Genomic DNA, 25,903 nt, shown 5'->3' on the forward strand with positions numbered 1-25,903 from the left:
GATATGACCCTGAAAAAAAAAGTAATAGGCCTATTGTTACCTGGAACACAGTGAGCAGAGACTGGGGAAAGTTGTCAAAGGTGCTCCGTCTGGTGTCGTCAAAGTTGAATTTCCCCCCGAAGAGCTGCATGCCCAGGAGCGAGAAGATGATAATGAAGAGGAAGAGCAGGAGCAGCAGGGAGGCAATGGAACGAACTGAGTTGAGAAGCGAGGCCACGAGGTTGGAGAGAGAGTTCCAGTATCTACGGAAAAGAAAGCAAAGACCCAGATGACGCATACGTCGGCGTTTGTCTGGAAAATGTTGGGCTGAACTTCTGTAGTCAGTGCCGTGAAAGTCGTAATGACCTTGTTATTTTAAATATTCTCAACAGGCGCACGCAACGCAACACTGAGATGCCAAGAGGAGACATGATCTTTGTTTCAACTAGAATGGTCTCTAGTATTCCTCCGCACACGACGAAGCTGTCGAACCTGTTGAAGAGCGACACGAAGTACGCCTGCGGGGCGCAAGGAGAAGGGAAGACGGTTAGAATCGGGTCATAAGCAAAATCATTTGAACTTTTTGTCACATTACAACAACAAACATCAATGTACTTTATTAGGATTACACGTGGTAGACCAGAGATCTGCAGCTTGCAGTTCCTCAGGGTAAAGTTATTATTATTGAGTAAAATTGACTATGAGCTGTGCAGTGGATTTAAATACTGAGGCACGTCACAATAACAAATTTTGCTTGGCAATTAATTGTCCCAAAAATTATTGTGATAAATAAATGATGATATTGTGATGTTGAGACCACTGGTTTACTAATAGAATAACTGGCTTGACAATGCAAAGACGCACTCTCAAAGAGCAATAAACTAATTTCTAAAGAACATTTAGCACTGACATTTTAAATATCCAAAATAAACACACAAACCAAAAACAAATAAAATGGATTACGAAGTCTCTGTAAACAAACTTGCCCTTCAAAATATATTAATTGTTAGGCTCAAACATTGAAAACAGGATATACTGTCGGAACTTTGTTGAAAAAAACAAAAAAAACAAAACAGACTTCTGCGTACTGGGCGTCAAATATTTGCAGCATTTTTCTTTTAATGCTGGCTTCTCAATGAGATCAATGTCGTGATTAAGCAAGCTATTTTGTGCTGGCCTTTTTGCATTATGTTTGTTGATTAAACACTACAGTAATTGTGGACTGTCGGTAAGACAAAGCCAGCTGATGACTGAAATTTTTTTTTCAAGCTATAAAACATGCATTGCATTTACATATATGTTTGTTGTATTGTTGTGTTTAGTTGGTACTGTTTTACCAAAGGTTAAGTGGTTTACCACAGATTGCTCCCATAGTGCAACTGTCACGTTTGGCTTTTTAAACCAGCATTTCCTTTGCTTTCTCCTCTTCTCGAGGCTTTCATGCTAAGCTAACCATGAGCCTGGCTGATAACTGATGCAAGAGTTTACTCCTCCTTACGGACTCGAAACACGGGAGACGATGTCGCTCCCTCTGCGTTCGTTACATAAGGAATTTGTGTGGTGAGCGACAATCACCTGGCTTCTGGTGAAATTCATGCACGTAAAATTTTGAGGTCGTACCAGTAGACGTGCACTTGCAGTCTAGCGACAAGACAAAACGAAAGTTTGGTCTTGTTCAACTTTTGTTGCTGTCGTGTCCCGTGTGTTGGAAATCACCCTGAGTGGCAGAAAACTGACGCTTTTCACTGGCCTTTTGTCACTTCCTGTATGCTGAGCCCTTTACTCTCAGGAAACTAGAAAGTAAGGAAGCAGTTGAAACTTTTCATCATCCAGTCTCTTTGCTAGAGAGATGCACGATGAAAACAAACAAGCATGTGACTTGACTGACTAACCCTTCATCACTTTCCTTTCACTTCACACCTAATAGCATAAAAATGGCAAATGGCATTGTGCACAATTATGCACCCCATTGTGATGCTCTAATTCCATAACATTTAGATAAAATTGACATTGAAGTCAGTGGTTTTAAAGCATTGCCACCACTTACCTGTAGACCAAGACTGTACATCTTTAGGAGCATCTCACCAGTGAAGAGCGCTAGTAATACTTTATTTGCTATATCTGCAAACGGGAACAACATTAGAAGATGAAAAGAAGCTGAAAGAATAATTTTGCGCTAAATATTTCCATTCCTATGATTTGTGTTTTTTACGTGTGATGTATACATTGCATGCGACGTACCTTGCACGTCTGTTAGCCACTGCGGCTGCTTGTGATGTTCAGAGGCGATGGTCAGGGTGTTGAGAAAAACCAGGAAGATGACCAGCCAGTAGAAAACCTGGGACTTGACTGCTGCTCGACACTTTCGCCTGCACAACCTGTTCCACCTGCGAGAGTAGCGACTGAGAAAGGCAGATTGAGAGGTGAGGAAAGTTTTGGAGAGGGTAGAAACAGAGGAAACATGTTGGATGGTATAGGTCAGAGGGCGAGTGAAGAAAAAAAAAATGAGAGAGAAATAGAAACAGAGAAAATGAAAAAAAAAACATGGAACCAGATGGAGGGAAATACGGTGCCAATGAGGAAATAAGGAACAATCCGCAGTGAATAAAGAGAGAAAGGCAGTCAGTGGGGGAAGAAGAAGAGGAAGAAGAAGAAAAAGTTAATTGGTCAGCGCACAGTATCGAGTTGACATCAGCTCCATATCCTGTGGCTATCTGTTGTCTTAAAGCAGAGATGTGGGACAGTGTTAGTCATCAAAAGTGTTTCATACTAGCAGCAAACTTTGAAGAGCTTTTGTAGCAGAGAAGGAGAGACCATTTTAAAGAAAAGAGGGAAAAGACACTTGCAGACAGACATTAAAATGAAATGTATTTTATCTACAAATGAGAACTGTACTTTTGACAAAAGAAAAGAGCCGAAATGATGCAGTTGATTGTTCCTGGCTTGTCATGTGGACTAATTCCTCTTCACTTTCTTTTGCTATCCACCGTAGAAAATTTCCGTCATTGTTTCTGATAATTGCCGGCTTCACGCCTCGCAAACAATCTACTCTACTCCCCGCACAATGGGTCGCACAAGGGTCATTTTACCTCTCCTCCCATGTAGGAACAATTTTCCACAGTAATTTCATAATTGTCCCGTTCTGAGTAAGTGACATGAAAACACGTGAAGGCAATATGAGGGGGATTTACTTGTTCTCATAGTGGCAGTAGTAAAGTATAAATGAAACTTTATCTCTAAACTGCAATGATTTAATGTTCATCTCCTTATAAATAATCTCTGGAATGACATCAACTTGTATAGACGCTTAAACATCAAAAATCCCCTCAAAAGGAAAACACTGAATCCTGCTTTGGTCTACACACACAAGTTATTAGGCACATCTTCCTTGTGGCAGTTTGGACCCAATTCTCTGTTAGAAAATGCTCTAATTCTTTGTACTATAGGTCCTGTCTGGATTCATAATGGTGTTGGAAAATATCCATTTGGTCCTTATTGTCTTAATAGCATATTGCAATTTCATCCCTGAGGCCTTCTATTGGATTGAACCTTACCATGGAGGTCACTGGGAAGCTCCAATAGCTTCCAACTCAGTGTAGCGCTCAAGAAACCAGTTTCAGTTTATTTCAGATTTGTGCGTTATCTTGCTGGAAGCATCCATCTCAACTAATTCTGCGGTCATAAAGGCTGTGGCATTTGCACAATTCTCAGTTGTGCTAAGTGACCCAAGAAAATATCTCCCAAACCATTAAAGCAGCCTGTGACTGTTGATACAAGACAGGATGGATGGAAATGTTTCTTTTGTGTTTTGCATCCTTGTTTTAAATTTGTCTAAACACTGGAAAATCATGGTCAGTTTTGGTCAAGGCTATGATACTGTGAGAAGCACTTATATCATGCTCGCTATAAACATTAGAACTGTGCAAATGATTAAGTATTCATAACATTTAGTTTGACATTTAGGCTTCATGAGAAAACAGCATTTTTAACGGCGTAAATAACCACGACGAACCATCTTTGTGTCACTGGGAAGGATGCAGTACCACACGATGTATCATAAAGGTATCAGATCTGTGATTGGTTGCTGTTTTTCATAGAAGTAAGAATATAGAAGTATTCGTGATCAACTAAATGTATAAACACGACTTTTCAGGATTTCATCTCTTTCTGATTGCTTTCAGTTATGGCCCACACAAGACGCAACTCACGACACAACACCAGCATAAACACAACCTGACTCGGTGTAATGGAGCTAAAATATTTAATGCCACCAGTTACGACTATTTTCTTCACTAATGGAGAGCATCAATTTAAAATCTCTGTGTTGGATATGTCGATGTATCTAACGCAACGTAAGAAATTAAAATGATGGAAAAGTCTCACCTTTGAATGATGCTACATTGAGGTATTTGAAGCTCTGAATTGAAAAAAGGGACTTAGCTTATATATCTTGTAAAACGATGTACTCTTTGTTCTCAGTCTAAAATTAAATCAGACTAAACTGATACTATTTTACTTTAGTTACGATTGTTAACATTATTTCTTTTTGCTAAATGAAATACCTTTAATTTATTACTCATGTTATAATTAGTGAGCACTGAGGGAGTTTCTGTTAGTTTGATCCATGTTAGTTTTAGATTTTCCTGCTTTCCTTTCGTTTTGTTCCTCTCTAAAGTAGCACGCAAGCCCAAAGACACTAACACACATTCACAGCCAATAAATAAGTACGACTTCATTAGAGGACTACGGTAAACATGTACTAACCTGAACTTGGATTTGGAGATCCTAATTCTGGAACACAGAAAACAAAATGGATTATACAAAAACACGTAGCACACAGACGGACAAAAAACACGAGACGGAGGTGATTTGAAAACTAAAGGGGAATATAGCTTTTGTAAAAAGATTTGCAGCATGTATATGTTTCTTGATAACCTGCATTCGTTTTGCATGTTTCACAGCTAAGAATTTTAGGCAAAACAACAAAAGATGCTGCAGATGATCAAAGAAAATATTTGCCAAATGGTCCAATTCGCCAGTTTCAAGTAGCCATATTAGAGCCTAACAAAATGAATTTTATTGTGAACAAATCACTCTCTTGAACATATACATATATATACAGTACACAAACACAGTGGCATCCAGTCAAAAGAAAACAGTAGTTTGATTTTCCTCCAGTCAATCCTGGTGTAAAAAAACCCACAATTCATTAATGCAAGGAAAGTCTGTTGATTGTTCACCACTGTAACAGGAAAAAGGTACAACAAGGAGAACTGAGGACAAGATATCATGGAGGACATTTTGACAGAAGAGAAGAGAGGAGAAGGGGAAAAAAAAAACAATGTCCATTGCAAGTATCATAGTTCACAAAATTAAATCGATAACTGCCGAATCAATCTGAAATCTATTTTTTTGTTTCTTTTTTGTAAGATGTTTGTATTTCCGCTCTGGTTTGGTTGACAAAAATCAGATGAACTGATGGAGCAGCTGACTCACTGGCTGACTGAACAGCTGACGGAAACAATGAAGCGTCTTATTGACGGCCTGAAAGAACGAACAGAATGACTGACTGGCTGGATATGGGACCTGACAGTGCATACTTCCCTTCATGTGTCCGTCTCGGTGAAGAGATCAGCAGGTGCTGAAGTAGCTCGTACCCCAAGGGTCTGTCTGCTGGCAATGTGAAGAAGAACTGACAAACACTGAAAGTCCCATTTTAAAAAAAAAAAAACAAAAGTGGGGGGAAAAAGCCTTCAAGAAAACGCTCTATATCCAGGATGAAAACGCCGTTATGTAAAGTTTCGGTCAACGGAAGGTCTATATTCTTTTCCAAGTGTTGCAAATAAAAAAAATAGAAAAGAAATAAATAAAAAAATTAGGATGGCGCATACTTTTGTGATTAATGTAAATCAGAAGAAGTTGTTGCAGTCCGTTATGATTTCCTTCATGTGGCTCTGAGTGGTTAGGTCTCCTGAAGCAGTCATTAAAAAAACACAACTATCTGCACAAGCTGAAAATTCATAAACCTGTCATAACATTCCTGCGATCGAACTAATAAAACCAAGCTGATGACTTAATACGACGACTATTGAGTTTGAAAATGACCCGCCTTTTTTTCCCATTTTTTTGGCCATTGCAAAAAAATAAAAAAATCACTTTTAAATTTGTAGCCAATATATCTACAGAGGTGAGGTTTTAAATGTGGAACAGGAAAGAAGAATTCATGATAAAGGTGAACATCAGAACAAATGGATTGAAAGACAGACTGACAGATGGATAGATAAATAAATGTATTGGTCGATAGGCAGGTGGATAAATGGAATAAATGATTTCTGGATGGATGCTTGGAGAAGCAGAGGGACGGCTGAATGACTTGATCGATAGGACAACTGATGAAGGACAAAGAGCTGGATGAATAGAGAAATGGTTGGACAGACAGGTGAATGGGTGTGTTTTCTAAATAAACTTTTACTTCTACAGATGAGCTGAAATATTATATTTTCATATGCTCTTCATATTTTAGTTCTTATGTTCAGGTTAATTCATTTTGACAGTATACGAATAAACGCAAACAACACAACAAGCACATAACGACAGACAAACGGTGAACGTACAGATGAATGACCATCCAAACATGCTCTCTATCTTTGGTCAGCAAATTTGTTTTGTGTGTTGTATAGTTTTACTCTGGAATCGCCAGCAACCCGTTCCATTAACGAGCAGTTTTGGATTTGCCTTTTGCATGCTAAAGTAGAGGCTTCGCTGGAGGTCACGGCTCCTGTGAGGCCCTGCGTCAAAGAAAGAAGGCATCTCATTTGTTCTGAATAATGTAAAATCACAAGAAAAGCATCCGGGGGATAGCAAGGAGTGAGTGAGTCAGCCGTTTGTGAACTCCCACAGGGGAGGAAGAAAGCGTTTCAACGGCCAAACTCAGGCGGGGCAGAGGCAGATCAGAAACACAGAGAGAGAAATTATGTCCCATAGTCATACTCGGGTAAAGATATGTTTTAGTCTTTAAATTTTGGCAGTGTTATTCTAGAAATGTCAATAAAGTCAAAGGTCATGTTCATAGACTTTGAAAAAGAAAACAACAGCCCCTGTTGGAACAGAATGTGCGGTTATTTGTCTCTTCAGATAAATCACCTTCACCCTAATTAAAGTTTTATCTGTGTGGAGTGTATTGACGACCTTCTGGTCCTTTTACCCCAAGAGCCTTTGGTGCATGAATGCCTGCATGACACAATGAGTTATAAGGCTAAGGCTGGCTCAGTTGGATCAATGAAGGACAGAGGCAAGCCAAGCCACTTGTACCATGTCTGACACAGCAGAGCTGGTGGGGAAAAAACAAAAATCCTGGCAAGGCGAGGAAGCCCTCCATGGGAATGATGGCCGGGGATTGAGAGAGCTGAAGAAGAGGTGTGTGTGTGTGTGTAAGAGGGTGAGGTACTCACGCCAGTCTGGTGCAGCAGGTCTCTCCCTCCACATCTCCCCCGGGAGCGTTATCTGTGTTGACTGATTCGTTTTCACTGGCTGGCATGCTCACTGAGAGAAATGGGTAAAGACAAAAGGGAAAAAAAGAAAAAAAAGAAAAATATGAGGATGAGTCACAAACAAACAAACAAAAAAAATAAGGTCTACGGCAGCATAAGTGTGCAGGGGGTTTAACGTTTACCTGGAAATAAAATGTACGTTTCAAATGCATGTTTGCAGTAGCTTCCAAAACGATTTTTTATTTTTTTTTGCCTTTTTGAACCACCAACTTTTCTGTATTTCTTAGAGAATTTCCACAATAGACCAAATAATAGTGAATAACGGTGAAGAGGAAGAAAAAGGACACATAGTTTTTAAGATAATAATAAAGTGTGGAATGCATTAATTTATTCCCCATTACTCGGATTCTCCTACATAAAATTTGGCGCCTTCACAAGTCACGGACGCATTCCCTTTTGGGTCAGAACTTTGCAGAACCACCTTTTGCAACAATTACAGCTGCGAGTTTTTAAATAAACCGGTTTTGCATATCTGGAGATGGAAATTTTTTTAGTTTATTGCTAAATAGTGGAAGCTCAGTCAGTTTGGACTGAGAGCCTTGGAGAGCATACATTTTCAAGTCTTATGACAGACTCCCAAACAAATTTAAGTCTGGACTTTGTACTATTAGAGTTGTCCAACTGGTCTGATCGGTAAACAATGGCCCTAGATACAAGTTTTATTAAGCTCTTATATGATTTTTTTCAGGACTGCCCTGCGTTCATGTCTTAAACATAAGAGAGAAACTTTGCAGTTTCTTTGTAGTCTAAGGAAAGAGCTTCCCTATGGCATCAGATGTGCTCTGTTCATCCTCACCTTTGAGTCTAAATTAAAATATGTCTGTTGTTAATAAGAGAGCATAGTTCAAACAGCATATTTTTTTTCTGTCTTAAATAAAACAGCGTGCGAATGATGACATGCAAGGATAGAGGGATGAGTTAATATTGAGACGATGGGGAAAGACATTGAAAAATGAAACATATTCATGGGTAATAATAGAAAAATCCATTAAAAAAACAAAAAGTACAAAATGAATGGGCGACCGATAACAGTGAAGTGGGACGGGGAGACAATAATGTAAGCACTAAAAGACGGTTTAGATGACAGGAGATTGAGCGAGAAAGAAGAGGGAGAATGTGGAGACGGCTGGTTGAGAGACTGATTTGAAATGATCCATCGCTTTTTATTGCTTCTGTCAGTTCAGGCTTGCTTGGGGGAAAATGAGCCGCATTCCTTTATTGTCGCTTCAAAAATTATTGCTACACCTGTAGGTATCAGACTCAGACACTGCACACGGAGTTTGCCTGCACTCGTCACTGGCAAGTGCGTTTCTGTAATTTTGTTTTTAAGTTTATTTGAGCATTTCTGTTTCTTGCGTGGATTTAATATGCTACAGATGACTTCAGTAGATTTCAAAGCGAGAATTTTGATGCGCAAGTTTCAACGGCGGTGAAGGCTTCAACTGCTAATTTGTTGGGAAACCCACTAATCTACAAACCATTTTATAAACCCGTCGTTTCAATCATATCGAAACGTAAATGTGCGTCGACACACAAATTGGTGGTAAAGAGGTTCACTTTTGTTAAGCCTGGTCTCTGTGAGCGTTAAAGCCTTCGCCGTTAACATGATGTAAGTTTCCACACTTCGACATGTCCCTCCTGTAGCTACTCTACTTGGTTAAACGCACTTGTGAGCAGCAAGTTTCTCCTGAGGCTACAAAGCCTTTCAAATACTATTCAAAAGCAACTCTGTGCCTTCCCCTCAATGGAGCTATGAACTAGTTTAATACCTATTGTTAGAGTAAACCCCAAAGACCTGGTACAAAGAGACAAGAAACGAGGAAAATGAAGACAGAGGACAGCAGGGTAAAAAATGATTGAAGAGACAGAAAAGGACATGATGGAAACAGGGCTCACATGTTGTTGTTTTTTTGAGTGCGTAAATGGGATTAGATTCTGCTTTAGCCTGTTAAGAATGCAAAACCTTTCAAGTTATCATGTAAGTACACAGACTTATTTGTTTTTGGAGACTCTGGAAAATTATATCTCAATTATATCCTAACTTCACAGACTGACATTCAGTCAGTGAAGTCTTGTCTTTCTTATCTAAGCAAAGTAAGTAAGTAAGACAAAATAAATATTTCTCACTAAACGGGGACCTAAGCTAATTATTTTGCTATTTTAAGTGGGGTAATTATGAAAAGATTTGATTGGAGTAGAATGCAATCAAATCATTCTTGAGCCCCGCCCAGCTAACGCGGATTATTTATGACTTAGTTTAGTTTTTGGAGACGAAAAAACAGCTTTTTTTAAATGCATTTGTGTGAATTGGATATCTGAAGAATCTTAGAGATCATGGCCAAGAGAGAAATTTCACAAATGTCCAATATCGCTTTTGCTGATAGAAACCACAACAGCTGAGTTACTGTCCAGAGTTTTCCCAGTGTGTATTGCTTTCTTGATTGCATAAGCATGGCAAACATTTCAGATTTGTAAAAATTTCATGCTTCACTTTTCTTCCACTTCAAAAATATACACCACTTTTTGTTGGTCTATGAGTAAAAATCCCAATGAAATGCATTGACGTGTCTGACTGTAAAGTGACAATATATGGAAAACCTAAAGTATTATAGATTATTTTGCAAGGCACTGCGTGTAAAATGTAGAGTAGAAGTTGGAGAAAAAAAAATTTTCTGCATAAAATTTCATATTTTAGTTTGAGAGCCTGGAATAATGCAGGGGCTTTTAAAGAAAGGAATCTGAAATGACAAGAAGAGGATTATGTCATCACTTCAGCAAAGATGGTTTTGCATATACTAATTTATGCTTTGCATTGGCCTCGTATGATAACATTCACCTCTTATGTTTTCAGACAATCAAGCAAATTGTTTCCTTTCAGATCAAAATTTTAATGTCAAAACTGTAAAGTTGTTTCTTCTCTTTGTCTCTATTTACATTGCAATTAACTTTTTTTTTTTTTTTTTTATAAGAAAAAGTGAAATTTTATGTGCACCAAAGCATCGCAAAAGCCAATATAGAAAAGCAACAGGAGTCACAATTTTGGGCAAAATTTCATAAAACGAGAGCGTTGTAATATCGTAATGCTTAAGTTTGAAATAATTGTTAAATGAGCAGCAATCATTTGGATGTAGGCGTGCAAAAGGCACAAGCAAGACATTGAGAACAAACAAATTTACAGTGTCGAGAGGTTTTTACTGCACAGTAAGGGGTTGAAGCTCTAAATGGGGCAAAAGATATTCTTGCTTAAGTGGCAGGCGAGTCTTTACAGAAGTAAGGAAGGTAGAAATAAAAACAAAGGAAGATTTTAGGCGTAGAAAAAGTGCTCGGGGTTGCAGTCCGCTTGCAGTTCTAGGATCTGTAAGATCTCTAACTAATGTCGGTCCATGCAGACAAACGCACACGCCTTACGAAGGAAAGCCGCGTTTTTCTTCACGGCTCCACGCAGAGAGAGAAAATGTCGACCTTTACCTGGGGACAGATAGCACGGCTCAACAGGACAAATATACACACACACACACACACGCACACCCCCCGTCCCCACACACACACACAAACACACTTGCATATAATGTAGAGAGAGCTTTACATTTCACCTCCAGACAGCATGAGAGACATGCACACGTTACATGTGTGCATGTCAGAAACCAAGTTGCAAAAAAACATTTAAACAATTACCTCATTTCTTCATTTAAACCATAGTTTTACGTTGAAAATAATTAATATGACTGCAGCACCGTCTGTTCCACCTTTGTTGAACAATTAAATTTTTTGATCTTTGTTTTATTTACCCAAACTTCTGCAGTTTTGCGCAGAGAGAAACACAATAAAGGTCAGAAAGTAATTTTATCTGGATTTCTATAGATGAAATTCAAGAAACTGACTTTAAACTTTTACTGAGAGCTACACAAGGTTGTTTTTTTTTTGAATGCTTCTGAGAAATATTGCATTTTTCTTTTTAATCATTTTCTCTATTGTATTCTTTGTGTAACACTCGCACGCTGGGTTCATCGTCTTCTAAATCATAACATAACACATAATAATTTAAAATCTCTTGTACAGAAAGATGTAAAATCTTGCAAACACTAAGGAACTAAACAAGAAACGGAACATGCAAGGTGATGCAATAAAATACATAACATTGATATTTTAAACAGCTGCAGAATCGCTGTAGCTCATTTAATTGTAGGCGATGAGGATAAATGAAACTCGGATTCTTCTCTGTCATTTTAATCACATGTACTACTACATCCACATACACACACACAGAGCTTTTAAATGAAGCATTTTTCATGCTTTCAAAGAGTAATTTTTCACTTGCTGTCATCTTAAATTTCTGACAAGTCCCATCGAAGACGACCCCAGTACATCCTTCACTGCTCTTCGAAAATATTGGACACCTTCTCTTTCAAAGTCAATGGAAAATAATTATTTATTGCAGATATTTGCTCAAAGTAGAGCCGGTGTTACATTTAACATGACACCAGCTTCAATAAAAAAATTTATCCAACAAGTTTTAGGAGTAGAATCCAAATGCATCCAGTGAATAATAAATGAACAATGTGTTGCCAATACCAACCAGTAGCTGGCTGATAAATTTAACTAGTACTTGTGATTGAGGTGAGAATGAAGGTTAGGGTTCTAAGTGATCAGTATCATGGTAAATGCCTTAACTCATCTACAAAAAGCAACTGAAAGACTCAACGCTAATTTTATGATGTTCAAACCAAAGCACTATGTTTAAGAAGCAAGAAAAATAAAAATCGTAAACAAGCCAAATTTAAACATCTTAGTGTGAAGACTGTAGAGGCATCTATTATACAGTTGAAGCCAAATGTTTACATACACTCTAAAAAGAAACATAACCCTATTTTCTTACTGTTTGATATTAAACCGCACTCATCGTTTTCTGCTTAGGTTAACGATTAACAAAAATATTCAGCAGTGAGTGAAACAAACAAGCTTCCCGGTCTTCATGCAACAAGATGGCAAAGGCGGAGAGCATGCAAGTCGCATAGAAAGGCCCAGCAATACGCAACGTGCTTCTGAGATGACTTAGGTCACATGCTAAACTGCTGAGATGACACAATAAGATACAGTAATTGCATTAGTTCTAATTAGTTCTGCATTTCCCCCCCTTTTAGAGTCGCTAAGTATCTTCAAAAGACGGCTGCAGAAGTAAGCCGAAGCTTGAGACAGAAAAATGATAAGACCTGTGATAATCAGTACTGCAGTGATTACAAAAAAAAAAATAGAAAGAAAAACTGGAGATCATTAGCACAAAACTGAGTACCCCGGTTATTTCCAATTAGCTGAATCCAATTATAAGCCCCTGGGATGTTTTAGAGAAAATGGTGGATCAACACAAAGCCTTCAGCAAAGAGAACAAGAGAGGAATTTCTGTTCCTGACAAATGCACTCATCAGGATATGGTTTTTGGCAATTGAACTGTTTGCAGTTCTACTTGAGAACAGACTGCTGTTCGTCTTCGACCAGCACAGTTACTGTCAGGTGAGGACACTTTGAATTATTTTTTTAAACCACATTCATCCACACGCTGCACATCTGATTACACCTGAAACCCTTTGAATGCTTCCTCACTAATACTATAACAAACATGCTGACAATGGCAACTGACTCGTGCAAGTGTATCTGTAATGAACACAAACGCACATTCATGCTAGAAAAGCCCTCTGCAATGTGCACAAGCTACACATTTGTTGATCTTTGTGCACAGATGGGATGGATCAGTGCTTTGCATTAAGACCTTTTCAATGTTACAACCACATCAACATCAGTGCAATCGAATATTTTTGTCATATGTATGTATTCTGTATAGTGCTTTGCCTACATGCAAAACACTATTTGGCTAAAAAACATAATCTCCACATCACCTTATGTCATACCCACCATCAAAGACTTTTTGGAAAAGGACTTTTACAACGCACTGTTAATAAATAGTGAACTATGATAGTATGATATGTCTTATAGACATGTGCACATATACAGTTTTTTTTTTCTTGTCATTTTGTCTGTCAATTTTTGTCATAGTCTCCTATCATCTTTTGGAAAAGTGTTCCTGTGACAAACTCCCAGGGCAACAGAAACGGCCCAATTCATCAACCAGGAGGAGCGTCCATCCATCCATCCATCCATCCATCCATCCATCCATCCATCCATCCATCCATCCATCCATCCATCCATCCATCCATCCATCCATCCATCCATCCATCCATCCATCCATCGATCGTAGTGATGGAGGCAAAGCAATTGAAATATTAAGTGACTTGATTTTTCTCCTTCACAAACAGAAATATGATTGATCCTTTTGAAGTAGAAGTTTTAGACGATAAAATCCTATCATTTCGTCATCTCATCGACATGTGACGGCTTGTCCGATTAAATTAACAACTCACAGTGTTGCACTGTGTCAATATTGACATCGACAGTATTAGAAATTTGTCTTTTTAAAAAAACAGACGTGGTGATTTTTATGCGACATCTACTAAATTGGCAGCATACTGTGACAAATGCCTCAACCTGAAGTGATTCGGTTTTGCCTGACTGATGGGCGCGGACCGACAAAATGGTAACACATGAAGCTTTATTTCCTTGCAAACTGGGTCATTCCGTCTTAGACCATGTTAATTCACTGGGATTCTTAGAGAGCAAATATCATTAGATTAATCAATTCTCTGTTCCACCCATAATGTCATCGGTGGTTTTTTTTGTTTGTTTTTTCCTTTTTCCTTTTGAAGACTGAATCACCAGCTCGGCAAAGGAGATGTGTGCAGACAATCCATGCTGTCTCTTGTGTAATTAGTTTTCATTCATTTCAAGTGCATGCAAGCTGTGATTCAAGCCTCTTAAAAAAAAAAAAAAAAAAAAAAGACCCTTTCTCCTTTTCTCGCTGTCACTCTCACTAGCTGAATTTAAGCTTTTCATGTCAGACTTCCAGGTTAGGAGGCTCCATTTCTCTGCCTCTTGAAGCAAGGATAAGTCCTAGAGAAACATGTGTGGCTGCCTCTCTCTCCAATCGTGTGGACGATTGAAACCGGGTGGTACGTTTCTATCAAAACACAAGTGCTCATCTTTTTCGAGGTGTACCCTGTTAGAACGTACACTTGAATGAGTAGGTGCAGGACTGTGTTTGAGAGAGAGAGAGAGCATGCAACCACTGGTTGTTAGCTGCAGCATGACGCATCCCAGTGATATCTAAACAGGTTTAAAACCACAGAAGGACTTTCAAGCAAACGGTGTTTATGTTTGTCACACACTCAACACTCAGTCAGTTGATTTTTCTAAACTTTGCCAAAAATACCTCTCCGATGGGACTAGCTCTGGCAAGAACCTTTATAAATCCATACTTGCACACAACTTTTCTCCCAACTTTGTACTGCACTTAAACGCACATGCACAAAATTACACCAAGCAAATGTTGGCCCCGTCCGTTGGTGGAAATGAATTATGGTACTGTAGCACTCACGGTTTCTGGGTTTGTCATCGTCCAAGCCCTCCTCTTCGTTCTCTGGGTCGATGTCTTCGGCCTGAGTGATCCAGTCTAAATAGCCCTGCAATCGGACAAACGAATGCAGAGACGGGGAGAACAAGTCAGCGGGCGTAACAGTGGATCGGGCAATGTGCGTAAAGAGAAAGCACTGAATAGTTAAACGGTGCTTTGCAGAAGTATTTAGTCTCGTTGAACTCATTCCCATTTTCCAATGCAATTTATGATAAAGTGCAAATAAATATTGCTTTTCATTTTTTGTTTGTGGCATGGAGGGATTGACTGGATGTGCATTTGCATGCCAGAAATTTCAGTTTTTTCTTTTTTTTGTCGTTTTTTTATTTTCCCTCCTTCCCAGCAAAGTTGTGCTTTATGTTGATCATGAAAGACACTGAAGACGTTCGATGGACACAGATACTTTTACAAGATTTAAAAACAGTTTGAATTTCTCTTCCTTTGAATGTGGCAATCTTTTCAATTAAAGAGACCTTGCAAGTATTCATTCTAAATAATGTTTTTATTTTTTGAGAGAGGGAAAGGACACTGGAGTGTTTAAATCAATAAGTACAATACATTTCCGCACTTTAGCTCATAAGTGACTTAGATAAACACTTAGTGCTCAAACACAGCAGCCCACCTTAAGGTCCTCCTCCAGTTGCTGTTTTTCTCGTAGTTTCTGGAAGTCACCACGTGCCTTGGCCTTCTCTCTTTCCTTGGAAAACTCTCTGGGAGGGGGGAGGCAGGGTAACGGGACGGGGTTATAGGTTCAGGAGGGAAGAGAGAGGAACAAAGAAACGAAAGACAAGAAGAAGAATCTGAAAATCCAGGCTGAAAGTTTTTGGCAAACGTGAGAGTACTGTGTTAACTAGTATGATGCAGCTTGCAGCATAGGGGAGGGTGTGGGACAACCTGCTGAGGGAAAGGCAATGAGTGAAGGAGAAAAGCTGTTAGTGTGCAAACGAAAATGGAAAACCTGAGTTTTTAGGCCCCCAATAGAGTCAGCTTTGAAGCGAAACCTTAAAGCGAAGAGGAACTTGGCTTTGGATATTAAAAAAAAAAAATCCCAACAACTTCAGTGTTCCACCTCTGCTGTGATTCATCTGTACCTCCTTAGCCTTTAGATCTACTTTTACAAGCTTTGATTTGAATTATTTCTTTGATCACTATTAGGTTTCCATCAAATCAAAGAATTTAGTTCAGGTCCAAACAGTTCAAGGCGGTTTGCTTTCCATGATACAGTGCTTACAGATTTATGTTTTTTTTGCTTTTATGTCGCATCCAATTTATCAGATAATCAAATAACTTTTATATTAGAGAAAGAAAGCTTGCTTTAATGTAAAATATATTTTTCAAATAAGTAGCTAACTGAAAATCATCACAAAAAAGCAAACAATATATATGCAAGTCTTTACTGTTCTCTTGAAATTGCAGCTACAAAAATTTGCTTTGGCTGGGTTTAATCATGTAAAGAAAATCCAATGTAACAGCAAGTCCGTCAATGATTTGTGTTTATTTTCTGTCCTGTACAAACAGTTTTGATTGATGCACTTAGCAGGAGGCGGATCGATAAGCCAAGCAAACTGGATGTAAACTGTGACAGGAACTAATGACTAATCAACAGTAAACCACTGTCAAACACACACAAACAACCAGTATTTTATATATATAGTATGTATGTATATATATAACTATAAAATAAACAAATTTCAAATATCTTCTTAAAATTAAGCTTAAAGTTTACACACGTCTTTCATTTATTTGTCTATTTTGCAACACAGGATGTGGGAAAACTTGAATTCTCCAGATCTCCACCATAGAATTAGATATTTTTTTCATTAATGGATGATTTGAGAACTACTAGGAAAAAAAAAATTAGCAGCATTTATAATCTGTTTTGTGGTACGATTCAGGTCAGTGACCTCTTGGAATACATATCCAAGTGGTACGTCTTCCATTCTCCCTGCATCGCCTTTAGGTTACTTTTTCTGTCTCTCTTCCTCTTTTGTGAATTCACATCAGCTCGTTCTGCTGTTTCATGTCGCATTATGCCCCGAGTTCCACTCAATGTTTCTGTCTCCAAATTGCACTGTAGCTGCTCTTGTTCCTGCTTAGCAATTAGTTATAATGCCAACCTGAGACGCCAATGAGAAACCAGTTGGTAAAAGGTCAGGCTGTGTAGTGTGCTGACAGCATCATTACTCAGAGGTTTAGACAAAGTCAGGACGCCCAAACCAACCCCGAGCTGTTTGGACCAGACAGACGTCTAATACTTTCTCCATAGGAGCGTCAAGTCGGATGTCATAATAAATAAAAGATAGATGGTTCTGAAAGTAATAAAGCACACATTTACAGGATTTAGATTTGTTGAAGCGCTTACTCTAGTCGTGCCAAAGTTAGGCAGAGCGGCTCAAGTAATTACATGTTTCACAAAGTCCTACCAGCAATCTACAAATATGTAGATTTTTTTATTTTATTATTTTTTTTAACCACTGGGTCGTTTTCTTTATTCTATACGAGGAGGAGCGTTTTCTGTGCCAGCAGCAGCAGTGCTGAGCGCAGACCTTTTCATGATAGTAGTTCTATTTCCCAGAAACGGCAGCGTCGTAGTAACAGAGAGACAAAACCCAAAAGGTCTCTGTGGTCTTGAGGCAGAATCACAAGTGATTCTACTACAGTCAGCTAAAGTCTATCAGCAGTTTACATTGTTCTCTTGGGAAAGGTCCTGAGCCACAGTTGTTAAGAGCCGTGATGACAAATCTACACTTGGCTTGTAAAATCCTCACCCCTTGTGTCCTTTCAGAGTTTTTCACTTTTACAAGCACAAACTTCTTATTTTATGGAGCTCTGATGAGGTATTCAACACAAGGTAGTGTGTTTGATTACTATATTGACTTACTGAGTAAGTAACTTTTAAAACAAGTAGTTGAAGTTGATTTCATGTGTTTGACAATAGAGTAAAGGGGGTGAAATTATGTGATTCTTTTTTTTGTCTATCACATAAAATGTGAACAAAATATAAAGAGGTTTGTGCGTATAATGGGACAAAAAAAAAAAACTGCTTACATTTGAAAGGCTCACATGCATTCCCCCACATTCATATTGTGTTTATTGCAAATGTCAGCACAAGTAATAAGAGAGCCACTAGTCCAGAAACTAAACTCCTCGTCTTCCCCAGAAACACAGCAGCGACGGAGGGAGAAGTTGGTTTTAAATCATCTCTTGTCCGCCCTTACCCGCTCAACACCCCCAAAACCAAGTTTAGCACAAAGAAGGAGCCGATGATGATTAAGGTCACAAAATAGACCCAGGGCCACCTGTAATCTACTGCGTCATTCACCTAGGAGATGGAGCATGGAAGAGGAAATGGTCCAGGGACAAGAAGGACAAAAATAAATAAAAGAAAGATGACAGGATTAAGAAGGACAGACATTCATGGGAATAAAAAGGGAAGAAGAAGAAGGGAGCAAGGGAAGGAGTTAAAAAATAAAAATTATAACAGATGGAGTGGTTTCGATTTTGTGGGAGTCAGAGTGAGAACGTAAATAACCAACATGGATGTTTAAAAATAAGTGTTTGTGTTTCCTTAGTTAAAAGCTTGCGATGAAGCGCAACCTTTGTTTGAGTTTGCAATATATAAGATCCACTGTCTGTCTGAAAGCGTCGTATAAACACAATTTTTCTCAGGTTTATTCCCTGTTGAGGAAAAACATCTTTATTTAGTTAGACACATGAACAGACTGTGCAGCAAGACTCCCAAGGATTGGATGTATTTATAGCCCTCATGACAAAAACGTTCATTCTCCAAGACTCCAAGGTTGCGAAATAATTCAATTCAGGAATTTAAAAAAAAAAACAATAAAGAATATCTTTAATCAAATTAGTTTCAATTGCATAGTTGATTAGATTAAAAGTTTCATATTTAAATGAAATCTTTACGTAACCTGCTGTTGTAATTTTATTATAATTGTTAGGATTATTACTTGTGGGAGATTTGAAAAATCTTAAAATAAACGACTAAATTCTGTTCCCGTTTAGTGTTTCATAATTAATTCCCATGATTTCTATCTTTAATGTCACATTTCCTCCATACTCCAGTCTGGCCCCAGAAGAATTTACCCCCCTCCCTCTGTGTTTTCCCTGCAGTGCAAGACTTTTTAGCGTTCCACCTCAATGAGCGACCTGAGGGGTGAATTATTTATACCCCCGTGTGTCCTCACAGACCACGAGATGGTCTAAAACGGTGCGACTTGGCAAAGAAGAGTAAAAAAGCACCAAGGTGGAGCTGCACTTAGAGACGAAAAAATGCAAACATGCAGAAACTTTGTAACCCTTCGTACTATCAGATGTGCACAACACGGTGAGATTGATTTCACTTTTTTGGGGGGTGTAAGAAAGCAAAACAACGGAGGTCACTTATCAACGAAGAACAACAAAGCTGGTGTTTAGTCAAACTGAAAGGATAAAGCTAACCTGTGGGGGCGTTTGTGTGTCCATGTGTACGTCACGAACAGGTTGTGACAGGAAGTGGCCCCAGTGCAACAATCTGACATGAACATGATAGATTGGGACCCATCTCTTTTATTTCTGCATGGTACATGTGTTATTCTGCTTGTGACTAAAGGCTAAGCAATTATTTATTGGACTGGTGATCTACCTTTTTATTTATGGTTAAACTAGTCCGAAGAGATTGTTGTTGAAAGCTCAAATTGTGATTTTTTTTATTTTTATTTATTTATTTATTTTTCTTTTGATAAGAGGAAAAATAAAAATGTATGCTAAAAGGAAACCTGGAGAAACGAAAAATAAAAAGTTGTGAGAAACTATGCAGGACAGAGTAGTTTTCTATGGAGGCATATCATCTTTTCATCAGAGCTCGACTTTGGTGACTTTGTTCCTTCACCTCAAACTACTTTTGCAGAGTTGTTTGGGGGTTGAGAAAAGGTCTCTCTCCCACATATTCAAAACATCTCTTCCAATTTGCAAATGGGTGAACTGACCCAGAACAAACCTCAGCAGATAGCAGGAAAGCTGAACGTTTTAGAAAAGAAGTCATTTGTATAATTTTCAGCGTTTAGACTTCTGTTACGCATTTTACCGAATTTACCGAATGAAATGTTGACATTTAACAGAGTCTTGATACATAGTCGGTTTCCACATCTGAAGCTCAGCTCACACAATACACATACGTATACACATGACAACAGTATAAGCTCTTACCCGCTCAACACACCCAGAACGAGGTTGAGAACGAAAAATGAGCCAAAGATGACAAGAGAGACAAAATAGACCCATGGCAGCTCATAGCCCATAGCATCCTGCATCTGAAGGAGGAGAGAGGCAGAGGGGAACGGGGGAACGAGGGGAAAAAAGAGAGGATTAACAGAGGGAACAAGGGGGTTAAGATTAAAAAGGCCAGAAAGAAAGTGATGGATTAGAACGAGAGGGAAATGTATATGACGGTGTTTGGGACTGATCTAAAAGAAAATAATAGTTGAGGCAGCAAGAAGTCCAGCAAAGAATGTGTGTTAAAGTAAAAAAAAAAAAAAAAAAGAGGAAACGTAGAAAGAGGAAAAAAAAACATGCATGTTAAAAAAAGAGCTAGAAATGAACTTGTGTTTGAAGGCATAGCTAATCATATATGTGACTAAACACAGAACCCCTTACATCTGCTGCAGCCGCTTAACATTTAAAGGTATGTGTTTTAACAGCTGCTTCGTTACTTTTAGCCAACTGGACCTTGAAAGGCAAACCCATCTGCGACAGATGATTTGTTTCAGTACATGAATTTATGGGAAATGCACTGCGATGTATAATTTGGGACTGATCCGAGACAGAGCTGCTGTCAAAGGAATACGGGCGGCATCTAACTCCTGAAGGGCCTTGGATGTAAACGTATTGACAAAAAAAAACAAAAAATTGTTAAAATATTGACCTCTTTTAACTGATAAAAATGGGAGCCTTTATGTAGAATTTCAAGTTCTATCGATTATAGACTTTTATTTAAGATAGGTGGATGAGGAAACAAGTTTCTGTCGTTTTCTTTGACTGCAATGGTTGCCGCCTCTTCTTTCTTATACTTAGTCATCCAGATAGTGCATGACAATGTAAATACACTACAAATGTACATCAGAGGTGCAGTTGGCCTTGTGTATTCTCAAACGTCCGGTGTCTTAATGTACTTGCAAGCTGCAGCTGTCAGGAAAGCAACAGAAGGGGTGTAGAGCTTGTAGGCTATCTGCTCCATGTGCATACATGTGCTCACGCCAATGCAACTCACACACACAGCATACACACATTTTGTGTGGTACTAACATTAAAATCGATGTTTAAGTTTACAGAAAATAAATACAGTTTGAAAAAATAACTTTCAAAAATCAAGCTTTTTCTTTTTATAACACAGATGGCAGCCTTTCTTGTACTTTGTGTATTTTTTTATGGTTATTCTCTGCCACCATTCTGTGGTCATTTCTGCTAAACAATAGACAGTCCCCTCAAAACACTTTGGTCCATTTTTCATCGACCCAAACATCACTAATATCTTTGTTGGCGGCGTAGCTGGTCTCTATGGGTTTTACTGGAGATGCGAAGAAGTAAACGGGCAGATTCACTCTTAAAGCTTTTTTTAGTGGGGACTCTGCTCCTCTTCAGCTTTTATATAAATGAAGATTGGTGTGCTGATGTTACAGGACGGGAAAGACCCAAACTGCAACCAATGATAAGTCCTTCAGAGAGTATCATCAGAGCTGATTTTCCCTCTACCCAGGACTTGTAAAGGTCTTCGGTCAAGAAAAGGCCAACAAAGTCCTCTGCAGACCCCACACATCCTGGACACAAATTGTTTAGAGATTTATCTTCAGGTCAGTGCTACATTTACTCAAACCAGCCGCCACAGGCTTGTACTGTCAAATTGCCCGGATTGGTACCATGTACTTTTGTACAAATTCAACCTTGTCCTCCTCTGCCGTCATCTATTGCCAAATGATCAATTCCGATGTAGTATAAACCCAGGAATTATCCTCAAAAATATTTGATTTAGTAGTCTGTTGCAGACTGAATGAGGACAAGGCATCCTCCTTCATGCTGTACTTTCTGTACTGTACACACTGCTTTGTCTGCACATGACTGAGATATAATCTAGCTTGGTGTGTGTTTGTGTGTGTGTGTGTGTTATACCTTATTCTGTAATAAATCTTTTGAGTAAGTCTCTGCCTTTCTGCTACAGATATGCATCCTGTTGCATGAGTATCTTTTCTAAAAATGCTCTTGGTTGGTCAGTTTCAATCTAGTTCTTCAACATAAATCACAGTTGTGGCAAACGGCTCACCCAGTACAACACGTCCGTCCAGCCTTCCATGGTTATGCACTGGAACACTGTCAGCATGGCAAAGGCAAAGTTGTCAAAGTTGGTGATTCCATCATTCGGGCCTTCCCAACCCACTTGGCACTTGGTTCCGTTCTGCATGCAGTGCCGACCGTAAGCGCCGTCAGGTGCACATGGTGCTGGTTTTTCCTCTGCGTTTGTATCTGCGACAAAACGTCATGTTTTGATCGTCAACATAAAAATGCATAAATAGCTTTCCTCCGGAGAGCAAAACAAGTTTAGATTTTTATAAATTAACTGTTCAAATATTGTATCAAATTCATCAAAATGTTTGATAATATACCCTCTTGTTTTTTTTTTTTTCGTCTTTTGATAAAAGCATGAACCAAAAATCATAGCATCATTTTGCTAGCACAATTGAGTGGATTTGTACTCGACATTACTACTTATCTAAGTCAGTCACTGTATATCGGTGAAAAACGACTTTACATTTAATTACATCAGCATAATGTTTTAATATCAGACATAAAAGCATGAGTTCATACAAAATACTGAGGAAAAAAGCTATCCAAATCATCCAGATCCAGTGCAATTATCACTTAAACCTATTAAGTGCTGTCATTTCAGCAACTACTGCTATCAGGTTTTTGGGATACCTGACGATGAATCTTTGTAAAGTGGCCATATAGGAATTAAATGCTGAAATTCTGTTAGTTTTATTCCAGATGCAACAGGAGGCACATTTTTCAAAAAGTTCCACTTCTGTCTCATCAGTCCACACAGGACCATTAACATGTTTTGTTTCTATCTCAGTTGGACGTCTGTGTTCTTTGGGGTCAGCGATGGGTTTTGTCTTGGAAGTCTCCAATGATTTTTTTTTTTTTCCCATTCCCGTTCTTATTATAAATTAATAAACAATGGCCTTAGCTGGTGCAGCTGAAGTCCATAGTGGATTAGATGTTTTTTGTTTTTTTGTCCTTTTGAAAAAGTCCCTAGTAATTTGTTGGGCCCATAGTTCCAGATTTGTCCCATTTGTGGATAATGACCCTCCCTGGGGTTCACAGGACTTCCAAAGTCGTAAAAATGGCAGAATTTATGTATATCGGGTCATCATGTTACTGTTTGAGAATGCTCCACCTACTTAAAGTCATCAGTGGTAACATTTAATTAATTTTTTTGCACTTCTGGAAGTAGACTTTGCTGTGTCTAGTGAAACTGAACCAGAATGAAGTGTGTAACTACAGTTATCTTATGATTTAACAACGAAAACATTTAGATTTTGATACAAGCCCAGGTTAGTTTGGACAACTTACCTTTAATAACTGAAATCATCATTTGAAATCTATATTTTCTATTTACTAAAGCTCTGTAGAATGGAAAAAAAAGAGTTAAAAGTGACCAAAAAGCAAAAACAGAAGAAATCTGTAAGGAGGTAATTCTTTATCTAAGCTTTGTATTTTACAATCATATAAAAATATATATCTTAGTCTCAGGTGAACAGCTATAAAATAAATCCAGACTATGTGAAAAATAGTGTTGAACTAATTATGCAAAATAAGCCCTCCAGGGTGATGTATAGGAGAATAGTGTATCACCACTTAACCCATGCAAAGCTAATGCCTCTCCAGGGGCCGATAACAACACTCGAGTCCATTTCCATCCAACAACCTGTGCTAAAAGTAGCTTCAATCATTTATGACGGCTCCTGTTTCGATAATTGTTCAAATCATTCATAAAATAAATGATGTTGTGAATTATTAATTGAACTGTTTAAGGTATGCACTCTTTTTCTCTCTGCCACGTATTTCTGATGGATGACTTTTTGCTACAGATTGGAGTTAATGCACAGTCAGCCTTTTAATAGCACTGTAAGAGCAGGGCTGAGGATTGTTTATCAGCCTGCTTGGTGGTTTCCTTTGTGCATGCGCCTACCTGAATGGCTGTATCTGCAGGTCTTGTGCATCTTGCCCATGAAGAGCTCCAGGCCGATGATGGCGTAGATGATGATGACGAAGAGGACCAGGAGGGCGATGTGGAGCAGAGGAACCATGGCTTTGATTATGGAGTTCAACACGACTTGTAAACCTGCGGCACAAACTTAATGCTAGCAGTGGCGTTTCGAAGCTTTATGTGACCGTCCTGCCATTGTGACAAAAATGGATCAATCTTCTTCTTGCATGTCAATTTTGCTGACCTGCAAAACTGCCGTCAGTGATCCAGAACATTTTAATAGGATTTGGAACTTGTTGCTTTATTCACAGTTGATCAAAGATATAAAACTTCACATCTGATCCCCTGACCACAGCGTTCAGTACTTACTGGGTACTCCAGAGACCAGTCTGAGCGGTCTTAGTACTCTGAATGCCCGCAGAGCCTTGACATCGAAGCCTGCCGCCTTCCCTCCAATCGGAGTGGCCCCATCTCCCTTTGTGGCCTGCTCCAAAATCGCACTGAATAATCTGTGGGACAGAGCAGGAACTTCAGTAAATACATTAAATGCAACTACAAGACATCCGAAGATGATGGCGAAAGAAATAGTTGAAGATCCTCGTTTCTTATAGTTATGGCGTTGTTTACCGTTTTATTTAACACTAATTTGTGTTAGCGTTTAAAAAAGAAAATTGGTAATTGGTACACACTCATATCTTCGTAGACGTCTTTACCCTCCCGATACGCTGCTGTATTTTCTGTATTTCTTACTCAAACGCTGATGAGCAGATCGGACGGCAGCGTGCCATGGTGTCTTACCCACCATGCCACACTCCAGGGTGTGGAATTAAACTTTTTATCCTTTGACGCCCTGCAGCTGTGCTAAAACCTCCCCTGTTGAAAGAAATTTGGAGAGATCGCAATGGAGGAAATACAACCTGCTCAATTAGTTGGTGTTTTGTCACAACAATAGAAGATGCTCCATCTGTTCTCTCTCTGTCTTCCAAAGATAAGAAAATTTGACACTTCTGGCATAAAATATTTAACAATCAGCTCAAAAAAATATATATATAATAATCGGCGCGTCTTCAGGATTTGCTTGGATGTGTGTGGTTGTGTAAACTAACAAACGTGTCAGAAAATGCACTCATCTTTGAAACGTGCTATGTAAATAAAATTTGCTTAAAACGTAAGGAGTTTTTTTTTTCTAAAATATTCCTAAAGTATCAAATTTAAATATCAGGATCTTGTCAATTCACTACCATTTATCCATTGATAGTTTCTGTTGCCTGTGTGCTCTGAAAGTTTCCCCAAAAAACAAACTTACTTTGTTTTTGCTTCTGTCACATTTAAATGTTTTATGGTCATCCAACAGTTTTTGCCATCAAACATGAGACGGTACAAAAAATGTTTAATAAATGAAATAATTTTTCAATGGAAAAAGCAACATAGTAATTGCTTTTTCCTTGTTGCTCTTTAGGTCTCCACACATCGGTGCATAAATTGCAACTTTGACAAAACAACAAAAAGAAAACGGCTATCGCATTTTTAAGCGAAAGCTGTTGCCCTTCATGTGCCGTTGCCTTCAGTTAGCCGTTATCCCTGTTGTTGTTGTTGTTG

The 25,903-nt window shown here is 38.6% G+C and overlaps 1 protein-coding gene and 1 long non-coding RNA gene across 33 annotated transcripts in view; one reads left to right on the forward strand and one right to left on the reverse strand.

Annotated features, from left to right (window-relative positions):
- The window catches only part of LOC103459269 (uncharacterized), a 175,269-nt gene that overhangs the window by 45,616 nt on the left and 103,750 nt on the right, over positions 1 to 25,903 (forward strand). The gene's annotated exons all lie outside the window — the stretch shown is intronic.
- cacna1c (calcium channel, voltage-dependent, L type, alpha 1C subunit) overlaps positions 1 to 25,903 on the reverse strand; it is a 177,471-nt gene that overhangs the window by 44,267 nt on the left and 107,301 nt on the right. For 13 of the 24 annotated variants that reach the window (XM_081604131.1, XM_081604121.1, XM_081604117.1 and 10 more), the window contains exons 5-17: positions 24,674 to 24,813; positions 24,287 to 24,439; positions 22,358 to 22,557; positions 20,251 to 20,354; positions 15,671 to 15,758; positions 15,013 to 15,097; positions 10,929 to 10,997; positions 7,431 to 7,521; positions 4,744 to 4,770; positions 2,221 to 2,381; positions 2,027 to 2,100; positions 346 to 497; positions 41 to 242 (exon numbers count right to left, since the gene is read on the reverse strand). In XM_081604131.1, coding sequence (XP_081460257.1) covers positions 41 to 242; positions 346 to 497; positions 2,027 to 2,100; positions 2,221 to 2,381; positions 4,744 to 4,770; positions 7,431 to 7,521; positions 10,929 to 10,997; positions 15,013 to 15,097; positions 15,671 to 15,758; positions 20,251 to 20,354; positions 22,358 to 22,557; positions 24,287 to 24,439; positions 24,674 to 24,813 — 1,546 coding nt within the window. Of the gene's footprint in view, positions 1 to 40; positions 243 to 345; positions 498 to 2,026; positions 2,101 to 2,220; positions 2,382 to 4,743; positions 4,771 to 7,430; positions 7,522 to 10,928; positions 10,998 to 15,012; positions 15,098 to 15,670; positions 15,759 to 18,266; positions 18,371 to 20,250; positions 20,355 to 22,357; positions 22,558 to 24,286; positions 24,440 to 24,673; positions 24,814 to 25,903 lie in introns of all 24 variants that reach the window. The other 11 variants (XM_081604127.1, XM_081604128.1, XM_008400697.3 and 8 more) reach the window with 4 other exon arrangements.

The sequence above is a fragment of the Poecilia reticulata genome, chromosome 23, assembly GCF_904066995.2.
Source record: "Poecilia reticulata chromosome 23, P_reticulata-male-v2, whole genome shotgun sequence".
NCBI lineage: Eukaryota > Metazoa > Chordata > Actinopteri > Cyprinodontiformes > Poeciliidae > Poecilia > Poecilia reticulata.